General features: G+C 39.9%; 1 protein-coding gene across 3 annotated transcripts in view; it reads left to right on the top strand.

Moving 5' to 3' along the window:
* LOC144598704 (uncharacterized) overlaps positions 1 to 11,126 on the top strand; it is a 36,808-nt gene extending 25,682 nt beyond the window's left edge. For all 3 annotated transcript variants that reach the window (XM_078409014.1, XM_078409012.1, XM_078409013.1), the window contains exons 8-11: positions 851 to 2,265; positions 4,592 to 4,649; positions 6,750 to 6,822; positions 9,834 to 11,126. In XM_078409014.1, the coding sequence (XP_078265140.1) occupies positions 851 to 2,265; positions 4,592 to 4,649; positions 6,750 to 6,822; positions 9,834 to 9,921 (1,634 nt within the window). In that variant the 3' untranslated portion in view covers positions 9,922 to 11,126. The remainder of the gene's footprint in view (positions 1 to 850; positions 2,266 to 4,591; positions 4,650 to 6,749; positions 6,823 to 9,833) is intronic.
* The last annotated feature ends 1,079 nt before the right edge of the window (positions 11,127 to 12,205 follow it).

The raw sequence follows: 12,205 nt of genomic DNA, 5'->3' as shown, positions 1-12,205 counted from the left end.
CTGTGTTCTCCAGAGATGCTGAAGCACTTCATGCTTTTTACATTCCCCTGCTTGATTTCTGGGGTGGTGCGCTTGTTGTCTCAGGTTAGAGAGACTGGTTCGGTGCTCTTTTGAGTTTGGAAGAATGAGAAGTGATTTCATTGAAACATACAAAATTCTTACAGACTTAATAGGATAGTTGCAGGCGTGATATCTCCTCTGGCCCGGATGTCTAAAGCAAGGGGTCATTATCATAATAAGGGATCATAAGGTGTTTGTCCTGTTCCATTTGGTCCTGTGCTCTTAACCTGGTTATTTTAGATGTTCCCTCTGAATAGCATCTACAATCAGTTAGTGCAGTGCACAAACAATGTATTCTTCTACAACTGGTTCTGTTGTACTCATCATGAATTGAGCTTTTGCCAATCGTCATGCACAGACTTGGAACTTTTACATATGTTTTTCTATCTTCTCATTCTAACTCAATTTTGGTTCTGGGGGCTCCTAAATATTTTCATGTGTTTACTCGATATATTGCACACCCAGTCATGGAAGATGAATTCTCTATTTGTCATAGAGACACACCTCACACCCTGTGAAAAGAAACAAATTGCTCTCACTTGTAAATATGCTTGCTTTTCTCATGTTTTTTCTCATGTATTAAGAGTAGAATTCTACTCAGTACAATACTTTCAAATCATTTGCTGAACTTGGATAAAGTTTCAACTGCCGTTTATTTATCAAATCGTTTCTATTTGATTTTTCAATGATGTCTATATTCCTAGAATCTTAATTATTGCTTCAACTAGATTGCTTAACTTTACCTAATATTTATAATGTTAACGTCCTTTGTTAAATTCTCTGCTTCCAGATTGCAGTGGTGACTTTCCGACTTCCCAAGTATCAGCTCACTCTTCAAAACCTTATAGTAACAACGACAATTTAAATATGGCCCCCAGCCCTATGTGGCAGCCACTTTGTCTACCCAGTAGCACCGAACCTTATCAGCACAAGTTTAAGGATGATTGGTGCGAAGTGATAAATTTGGAAGAAACTACATCATCTTATGTCAATCAATCTCCAATAGAAAATCATGATGATTCTTCTGGTTTGAGTGATACCACACTTATTGATATCTATCCAGGTATGGTAGCTTCAATGAGTGACTTGCTTGATCGTACCTATAAAACAGAGGCTGCATCAAGGTTAATAAAACATTATCGACATCTCCAGTTCAATACAAACAAATCAAAGCGAAACACCATTCAAAATGGGACACAGATCAAAGCCTGGATGGATGCCCGGAAATTAAAGAGGTTAAAGTATCATTCTGTTATAGAAGTAAAGGCCCATGCTCGAGGTAGAGATAAGCAGAACAAGGCAATTTCTCCAAAAAGTAACAAACCCTTGCAGTATAATCTGGAGACGACGTTTACTCTCATCGCAGATGCAGCTTCTAGGACTGTGCCACAAATTAATTCAAAATCTGACGGTCAGTGCTTCGCATTTGGAAGCCTGAACAATGATTTGGCCTCCTTCCAGCCACTACCAGTAAGCCCTTGCAGTCCAAAAATTCCAACAGCCATTGCCAGTCCAGTTTTTAATGGAACTCCTTTGAATGGGTCAACTTCGCCCCAACAACATCGTGTGACTAACTCCAACAACTTAAAGTCTTTGAGCTCAAAATCGGACATGGCCGGGGTGGAATTGCTAAGCCCAAGAATCATTGTTAATCACCTACGACATGCAGAACAGAGTCCGCTGAGCAGTAGTGCAGTTACGCGGCCAAATGATCCGGTGATGACTTGCAACAGTTCACCATTCAGAATGCTCTTGCGATTGGATAACAGTAAGAGGAATAAACGGAGGCATTCCATTTCTGCCTCTGTCCCAGCCAAGTTCCATTCTGTACAGAGCCTATTCAAATCTAAAGGAAAAGGTATCAATTCATTTGAATCAGTGTATCAAAGCTTGGTTTGTAATTCGTTCTGCCTTCCATCTACATTGGGGCATCACAGTGGATTAAATGTCCATGCTACCCCTAGACGTACAATAACATCCGTGAGCTCTGACACGTACTCACCATCCCCGTTATCCAGGAAGCGGGCTGCGTGCAGCGACCAGGCAAGGGAATCCTCTCGATGGCCGCTGAAGAGATTCCGTTCCTTCCCGGATTCCTCAAGTTCACCGCAAAGTAGTTCGGAAATGCTGATGCTCAACACCATATTGCAGAGACAGGATTATCATTGCGCACACAATGGTTTTTATTCACCAAGAAGCAAGCAGGTTAGTGAGGTGATGGCCAAAGTGATATATTTAAAAGTGCATCTCTAGGTTTCGTGTAAATAGGTTTTAATAAAATGTAATCATTGATGTAGAGACTTAAACTGTACCCATGTGAAGTGCCCACAGTTTGTTTCGTTATTTTTAATTTGTATTTGCATGGCCAAACCTATAAGTGCTCAGACCTTGGTGCATTCACATGTTCGAGCTGCAAGAATGCACTAATTTTAGATTACTTTTTATTACTGATACTCCATTTATAGAAAGATATTCGGCACATTGTTGCCATGGCCTGGTTGCTTACTAGTAAAGCTTGTGAGTTTCCATCTTGGTGTTGACTGCTGACACACTGGTCAACCTGAGGAGAACCCTCTGCAACAGACTGGTTCCACCATGGTGCAGTACAGAACGCCACAGGAGATCCTTCTTCCCTGTGGTTATCAAACTGTACAACTTCCCTTCTGTTGTGGGGTAGACTGACCTCCCTCCCCAATCTTTGTACATCCCCAATCCTTTCCACTTGTTACTTTAATTTCATGTTTCATGTATTTTGTGTTTTATGACTGGTGGCAGATCAATTTCCCTCCTGGGATAAATAAAGTTGTATCGAGTCACTTAGAAATTGAAACGTTATAATTTGTTTAGAATAAGTGCTGGCAAAACCGGTGTTTATTACCCATCCCCACTGGTGTTGAGCTGCTGCACTCCTGCTGGTGAAAGTATTCCGACACTGTTTGTGGGGAGATTTGAGATTTGGATACAGTGATGAGGGATTTGCGTTGTGTTTTGCAAGTTGGGGCTTGGAAGGGAACCTGCAGGTGGTGGTATTCCCCTGATGCCTTTCTTCTTGGTACAGATGCTGGGTTTAGATGAGTTTGGAATAGCCTGTGTGTGTCTTTGCAGTGTAATTTGATGGTGAAGGCATCTTTACATGTAGACACAAGGCACTGCAGTTGTTGGTTTTATAAAAAAAGACAAAGTTGCTGGAGTGTAGGAGTGAATTTTGTACTTCAGATAGGCACAAACAAAACAAAACCGTTCGTAGATCAGTGGTGAGTATCAAAAATTGGTTTATTTAAGGCCTTATCAATGCACATCAGGAAACCGTCTGAGGAGACTTGCCATAGTAACTATACAAATTTTATATCCTCATGACACTGGTTACTTGTGGAGTTGAAATAAACCATCATTAATCAATGTCTCTGTAACCTTCCACCTTTGTCTTTCCCCAGGGTTAACTTTAACCTTTTTTTCTTGTTGTTTTGAAAACCCCTCTCCCATATATCTAACAGATACCATAAATGTCAATGTCCCTGTAAGAAGATTTAATTCAACTCGTTAAATGGGGTCACCTTGTTAAAGAGGTTGTTAACCTTTAGGAGACTTGCCTGCTGAACACTATGACAAACACTATATCTCAAGATTGCAACAGATAAGAGCCTAGACAGAACTGCGAAGGACTAACCCCCCTCCATAGATAAGGAAGCCTGCTTTTCATCAGAATGTTTTAAACTGTGCTGTGAAGCCTAACATTCTATGTTGGCCATTTTTCCCATCATGCTTTCCCAGTATGTGAGTTCTAGGGTTAACCATATTATAACTTACTCGACTTCCTTATAACTTTCAAAATTCCCAACAACAACTCAGCAGGTCAGGCAGCATCTCTGGAGAACAATGATAAGTGATGCTTTGGATGGGTCCCTTCTTCAGACCCTCAAAACATCACCTGTCCATGTTCTCCAGAGATGCTGCTTGAGTCACCAAGTTGCTCCAGCACTTTGTGTTACCTTAACATGTAATTGTAGCATATTCCATGTTGACTGCCCACATTATGAAATATGGCAGAGTGAGCCCTTTGTATTTTTAAGATTCTTATTAGTTCTTCAGTTGTATGGGAGGGGATAAAAGTATTCTCACATTTATTTTCTCCTAGACATGCAACTTAATATCTTGCATGCAATCACAAATCATTAATGTTCTTGGGCCAATTAGCATTTCCTTTTCTGAAATTTATGCAGTATGGGGTAAAATGAATTATTTACCTGTACCTTATTTTAAGTAGTTAATATTTTAAAAGTGAAGCTGTTAACTATTCATTATACTTGTAGGAAGTTAGTTTCTTAATAGATGATTCTGGGGAAGAGCCAAGGGGTGGCACTATTTACTTTTCGACAGCACTAGTGCAGAATGTAACCTTGCATTCTGTGCAGAACTATTCAATCAGTGTTGCCATTGCTAGTGTAACAATATGCATTATCAATGTCTTGTATAATTCAGCCCATTCTGTGGTCAATGCAGTTCACAATGTTTCCCTTTTTGCATTCTCCAGAAAAATGCTGCTGATATGTTTATTAAATGTGAAGATGATAGACTGTACTCGCATTCCGGTATGTATCAAATCTGAGAGTCCAGTTCTTTGTGGTTAATTTCCGTCCACTTCGTTGAATCACTGCGTACATCTGAGTTTGATTTCCTTTACATGTGGTGAGATATTGTGGTATTTTACTGAAAAGTGGTAAACTACTTTGCTGTGTATATTATGGTATGAATACAGTCCTGAAATCTTTCGATTATGAAATTGTCTTGATCATAGAATATACAAGTGACAATTGATTTTTCAGTAAATAGCATTAACACGTGTATTTTGTGCAGAGCTACATAAAATGGTTTTGTCGTGTTTATGTGCACCACATGCTAAGAAAATTAAAAGATTTTGTTTTGGTTCATTATGGGTAGGAGTGCATTTTTCTATTCCATATGTGTCACCAGCACTATTGGATAAGGCGATAGGTTGTTTCTGGGTTATTGGCCCAGTCTCCAATTTGCATTGTCCAAGTTTCCTTTGTTTCTGTAGGCACAATGTGCAGTCTATGCTTTCACCTTTTCAGCCATATAGGCACATATGGTGGCACAGCAGTAGGGTTTCTGCCTTGTAGCACCAGAGATCCTGGTTCAATCCTGACTACGGGTGCCATCTTTACGGAATTTGTACATTCTCCCTGTGACTGCGCAGGTTTTCTCCATGTGCTCTGGTTTTCTCCCACACTCCAAAGATGTACAAGTTTGTAGGTTTTGTAAAAAAAAAAATTGTAAATTGTCACTTGTGTCTTAGTGTTTAGTTTGGAGATACAGCGATCCCCGCATATTAACACTATCACTTGCACTAGGGACAATTAAATTTTTTATACAAAACCAATTCACCTACAAACCTGTACATGTTTGGAGTGTGGGATGAAACCGAAGATCTCGGAGTAAACCCATACGGTCATGGGGAGAATGTACAAACTCCGTACAGAGAGCACCTGTAGTCTGGATCGAACCCGGGTCTCTGGCGCTGTAAGGCAGCAACTCTACTGCTTCGCCACCTAGTCGACGCAGATTCTTGTGGGTTGATGGCCTGTTTCTGCACTGTATCTCTAAAACCTGTTAGGTCAGAGTGGATCGTCAATATAGTGCATAGCTGCATCCCAAAAGACATTTCATTTTTTAACACCTGGGTGTGGTGAAGAGAAGCAGACTTCTCTGCACATCCATATTTCGACCCTAAATTGCTGCTGACAGTCCTTCCATATACCTGTCCCAACATCTGACCGTGAGTCTTTTCACACGCATCTGCATTTTCTCCGCCATGAGTTGTAGCGCACTGATAGTATCAGTATTTCTGTTATCAATCTCGTGTTTATTTGGTTGCGGTTTTTCTTTTTTCCTTTGGTGTAATTGGTGCTCAATGGGCAGAGAAAGAGCACCTCATCCAGACCATTGTTTGTATTTCAGACAACCCCCATGCTACTACAAAACAGTCCCTATCTCGGTGTTATTATTCCATAATATGCAGCCGTTTCTTCTGTGCATGCAACAAAAGATTAGTTGGAAAAACCTTTATTTGTTTCCCATTTATTTCCATGAGAACAAATTTTATTCTGCATCAAATTTTTGAATAGTGACTTGGGGATTCTATAAAGGCAAATTTCTAGTTGGCACAATGCATGGGTTATCTGTATTGCTTGTTTAAGCTCTGACGTGAGTTTACTCAAAATAAAACCATTAAAGTTATGCAATGACTACAATGTCGGAAGTTTTGTTTAAAAATTAAGGCTGATTCATTTTTATGTGCTAAATCTGAAACTAGGAGAAAATGAAATTAAAAATACCTTTTGGCTAGTTTTGGAGTTGATTAAACATCCATTTAATCCAAGTATTAGATTAGATTAGATCTACCAATTTTCCTGAACACTCCAGACTATGAATTGTAGTTTTATCAATAGGAATATGTACTGCTGTTTGGAAGTATGGGCTAAAAGCAATCGAGTATCTGTGTTTAAGTCCAATGGTGGACAAACCGAAGTGTCCTAAATTTGCAATCCAGGTTGTAAAATCTGAGGTACTTCTGACATTCCGTGGTAATGTGCATCCATTGCTGTTCAAAAATGAAAAATTTGGTGCTGTTTGTGATTTTACAGTAAGCTTTCATTTCTATTTATTTTCAGCTACTGTTCTACCTGTGATCAATAGTTCTGGAATTACCGTGAGCTTGAGTTTATCACCCAGATTTCGAAGCAGGTAATTGTTTTCTTATGCATACTCAATCTATTAAGCAGCATTGCACATGAACTGCTCTTTAAGGAATTAGAATTTAAATAATATAGGTGTATGATTTGAACTTTCGTCTTTGTGAAAAATGGTGTTTTAAGTCTTAATTATGATTTGTTACATACACCATTTTGCTGTCAATGGATCTTAATTTAAGCAAGATGTGGTTCTACAAACTTATTTCTGCCATATATCTGCTCAGTTCTTTATTAGATAAAGCTGTTTGTTTTTGACAAGATGCAAAGTTTTAGCAATAATGCAATTACCTTGATAGCCAACAACTTCCTTCTCTTTTCATTCTTCTGTTCTTGTAAAAGGAGATTGCTATTATTTGTATTTCACTGTACCCCAGTTGAAAGTTAGGCATTTTTTAACATTCCCAGCCACGCTTCAGTAAATAATATGCTGAATACATGGTTGTTGACAGATCTCTCTCTATGTTCAATTGCTTTCCCTCAATAGTGAAGTTGTGAAGGTTTCAGCAGTAGACTAACTATTTACATATTTGTCTATTATTTGACAAACTATTTGGTTTGCTCAGTTTTAACAAAGGACACTCCTGATTCAGATAAAAGCAAATAGTGCTGGAGATCCAAAGCAAGTCGGACAACATCTGTGGTGATGGAAACAAAATTAACTTCAGTTAGACAACTTCACATTAAGACTGGAAAAGTGGGAAAACAGGAGTGTGTTAAGTAGAGAGAACAGGATATGACAAGAGGGCTGTGGTAATGCATGAAACTGCAAAAGCTGGAATTGGAAAACAAGGTGCTGGAGGAAACTCGGCGGAAACCCGCCTGAGGGGAATGGACTTTTAATGTTTCAGGTCAGGACCCTTCTTTAGATTGATCGAGCACCTGCGGTCTTGTTTCTCCATCCTGGAGCCTCCGATTGTGACATGATGTGTGGTGTTTGCGATGTCAGGGTGATGAATGCTTGTTAACCGTAGCCAATCAATCTGGAAGAGTGTAAATAACGGGAGATGTACAGGAGCAGTGGGGAGGGAAGGAGGCTGTGCTGGGACACAAATTTCTGGAAATAACACAAGAGAATGCTGGAAACTCAGCAGATCCAGTGACCACTATGGAGAGAACAAAACTGAGTTAGTTGTAGTGGAAGGTCTTGCATCAACTGGCTGTATCTGATACAAGTAGTAAATGCCAGGTACTTTAAATTGCTGCATTTAATAATGAGTGTTCCAAGATACTTGATGTAAAGTAAGATGCTATTCCACAACCCGTGAGCTTCGTTGGGGCATTATTGGATCCTGAATTTCCTGTCAGAGCGCCCTCGGGCAGTGAGACTGGGCCTCCACCTGTCCTCCATTACCACTCTGAGTACTGGCACACCACAGGGTTGTATATTGAGCCCCATCCTCTACTCCCACTTCACACACGACTGTGTTCCTGCATTCACCACCAACACCATCGTCAAATTTGCAGATGACACGACAGTGATCGGGCTGATCTCCAACGGCGATGAATCAGCCTACAGAGCGGAGGTGCAGAACCTGGCGAGCTGGTGCTCAGAGAACAACCCGTCCCTAAACACAACTAAGAGCTAATCATCAACTTTAGAAGGCCACAGAATGAGGAATACGCTCCAGTCTTCATCAATAGGGTCAGAGTGGTGAGAGTGTCCAGCTTCAGGTTTCTGGGCACACACATTTCAGAGGACCTCACATGGTCCACTAACACCGCTGCGCTGGTCAAGAAAGCACAGCAACGGCTGTTTTTCCTGAGGTCGCTGAAAAAGGCTGGCCTGCCCCAACAGTTGCTGATGACCTTCTACCGATGCACCACAGAGAGCATACTAACATACGCCATCTCTATGTGGTATCTCAGCTCCACAGCAGCAGATAGGAGAGCTCTTCAGCGGGTCGTCTGCACAGCGCAGAGGATCATTGGGATACAGCTACTAGCCCTGGAGGACATCTACAACGCACGCTGCCTCAGGAAAGCCACCAGCATCTACAAGGACTCCACACACCCATGCCACTTGTCTGTTTGAGCTACTTCCATCTGGCAGACGGTACAAGGCCTTCTGTGCTTACACCTCCAGACTAAGAAACAGCTTTATTCCTAGAGCTATAGCTGCTCTGAATCGGACCTGCTGAGTGCCCCCATTATCTGTCTCTGCCCCATGGTCATCTGGCACAATTGACCCTGCATGAACCTATTTGCACTTTATCTTGTTTCTTTTTTTTTCCTCCCTCTTTGTTGTTTTCGCCGTGTTTTATTTATTTTATAGCATCGATATGAAAGTGGCATTCTTAATCTCCTTGAACGTACAATGACAATAAAGATATATTGATTGATTGATTGATTGGAAATTGAAGTCATAAGTTAGGCTGGGATTGAGAATTGAAATAGCATACAAATGGAAGCCCGGTCACTCTGGTGGAGTGAGCGGGTGTATTTTGAAAAGCGATTATCTGGTCTGCGTCTGTTTTTTCCAGTGGAGACTCAGCTAAATCATGAGCCAAGAACATAACTCAAAATTAAGAGGTGTAGATGAATGCTGCTTCACCCAGAAGAACTGTTTGGGTCCTAGGATGGTGGGAAGAGGTAAATGGGAAGGTGTAGCTTCGCTCCTTCCAATAGACATTCCCTATCTTGTCTCCATTTTCTCCCTATCTGCAAATTTGCAACTTAAAACACAGTTGTTTACTCACTCCTCCAGTTCTGGAGTGTTAACTCTATTTCTGTTACAACTGATGTCCCCTGACCTCATGAGTATTTCCAATGTTTTCTATTTTTATGTCAATTTGAGCATTGAAATTTTTTGTTTTTCAAAGCTTCACTTGGCTTGATGTGTGTCCTTGAATGATTTGATAGCAGCAAAGTGGGAGCTTGGGGCTTTTAAAACAAAATATCTGAATGGAAGTAGGTGACTGTATTCCCCTATGAACAAAATAGCTAGAATGCATGGATGAGATATTATTTTAAAATAATTCCCTTTTTAATTTTTCCCCTCCACAGAGTATCTAGAAAACTGGAGTACAACAAAGTGAACACCAGTACGAACTACTATGACTTAATGAAGCAAAATCCCTACAATGTACCCTAAATTAATTTTTAAATGTGTCTGCCTGTGTTATCTAACGGAATCCTCCACTGTCTGATGCATGCTCTTGCATTCTCTCCTTCCCTCTCTGGATGTATCCTACAATGCAACTTCAACAACAGGAGGGACTCGCGGAGCAGATGACCAGCAATTGTATGACTCGACCAGTTGGTGAATAGGAATAATACTCAGTGACTCATTTTAAACCTCCACCTTTAGTTCTGGGAAGATATAATGAATATTAGTTAAACTGGACAGTTCATTTATAGTATAGAATGGATTACCAACCTATTTTCTCTTCAGTTTGGTATGACCGTATTTTAATGTTGCAGTTTTTGTATTGGTGTGAAATGTAACAGTTTTAAAACTTCCCCATTTAACTTATCAGATTTTACTGGTGAATTTTATGCAGCAGTTTCTTTAACTGCATTGTTAGCTATGTTGATGCCTTTCTATTGAATTATCCAAATATATAATTATATCATGTGTTTAATGAGTGCACAGCAGTTTTATCATTGCCAAATATAAAACTTGTGGAAGCTGTTCTGGTGTTCAAGGCCAAGTTGAAGTAAAGATGGAACAAGAAGCTGAGTGGCATTTAAACTACATATGTGGCTTCAGTTTAAAGGGAAATGGCCTCAATAATACTATTGCTGTATTAAATATTCTTTAGGGAATTTACAGCTACACACTGCTCTCTTCTGTAGTGATTTGTTTCATTGAATTGTACCCACATTAAGAAAATTGCTGTATGTACATAACTCAGTTAGTAAGCAACAAGCATATATACAAAAAATATTTGCTTCATGCTGATTTCTATGGGCATTTGTTTTTTAAAGTAAAATTGAAATAAATACAGAAATGGAAGTTTGTCATTGCCGTGCCTCCCTGACAGGGCATGCCAAGCCCGACCCATGTAAATGCAGGTTGATGCCTGAGTCATGAAATTGTATAGCATAGAAATGGGACCTTTGCCTCACTGCATCTATGTCAACCCCTCTGTCTTCCTACCCTAATCGCACTTTCCTAATTCTTCTTTGCCTTGCACATTCCAGGTGCCTCTTAAATGTTATTGTTCCTGTAACATTGCTATGCTCCAGGAACCATCCCTCTTGGGAACTCACTAACTTCAACGTCCTCCAACATAAATATACTGGGTGTTTTCATTTAAGATCTTGCCCATTTGCTGTGGCTCCATACATAAATTGGCATGATGATCTTAAAGTGGATCTCTTTCCCTAACTATCTGTTTACTCTTAATGTACTTAAGAGTACATTACTTAATAAGCAATTTACATTATAGTAATAAGTGCATTATTACTATTTTGGGATTCTCCTTTTTACCTTATCTACCTCTATACTTACCATGTACCACCTTTTTTCTGACCAGATCATCAATATCTCTTGTTAACCAAGTTTTCCTAATCTTACTAGCCTTGTCCATCGTTTAACTGGAAACATGCATGCCTGAAACTTTAACAGCTTCCCACTTGCCATTCATCCTACCTGCAAACTTTCTCTCCCAATCAACGTGTGTTGCTGCCTGATGCATCTAATTTGGCCTCCTTTCCCTTCCTATGTCAAATTTAGCACCTTGTTCCAAATTTTGGACTTAACTTGAGTACCAGTCCTACCTTTTACCATGATGTCCTGAAACTCATTTTATTATGGATACTTGCCCCAAAGGGCTCTCCACTGATACATCAACCATTTGCTCAGCCTCCTTTGCTAAGGGGAGATTGAGTGTGTAGTCCATTCCCTATTAGGACCATCTACATATTGCTTCAGAAAAATATCCTGGACACACTTCCCAAATTCTGTCCCATCTAATCACAAAGGCAGCACCTGTCAATATTGAGGTAGTTAAAATGGCTTACTGTTAAAACCTAATTATTCCTAAACCTATCTGTGATTTCCTACATTTTCTCATTTAATTCCTGCTGACTGTCTATTCCTTCGATCATCCATTTTCTTATTTCTACACCAATGATGTTCTCTCCAGAATTTCCCCACTGGGTGCTGTTGTGATGTTCTCGCCACAGATAGAGCAATTCCCCCTTATTCGTAATACATTGGATTATTTCTGCTAGTCAGACACCATCTTCTAAGGTATTCATCCACAATGCAAAATTATTATTTATTAACAATATTGATTTTTTGGGATATTCAATGGGCCAGAAATGGAGAACGGATATTAGATATATATTGAGTACAAGAGTCAGGAAGTCATGTTGCAGCTTTATAGAACTTTGGTTAGGCTGCATTTGGAGTAATGTGCAAAGTTTTG

The sequence above is a fragment of the Rhinoraja longicauda genome, chromosome 12 (assembly GCF_053455715.1).
Source record: "Rhinoraja longicauda isolate Sanriku21f chromosome 12, sRhiLon1.1, whole genome shotgun sequence".
In the NCBI taxonomy this organism is placed as follows: domain Eukaryota; kingdom Metazoa; phylum Chordata; class Chondrichthyes; order Rajiformes; family Arhynchobatidae; genus Rhinoraja; species Rhinoraja longicauda.
The sequence above is the reverse complement of the archived record's forward strand: the minus strand, read 5'-3'. Positions and strand labels throughout refer to the sequence as shown.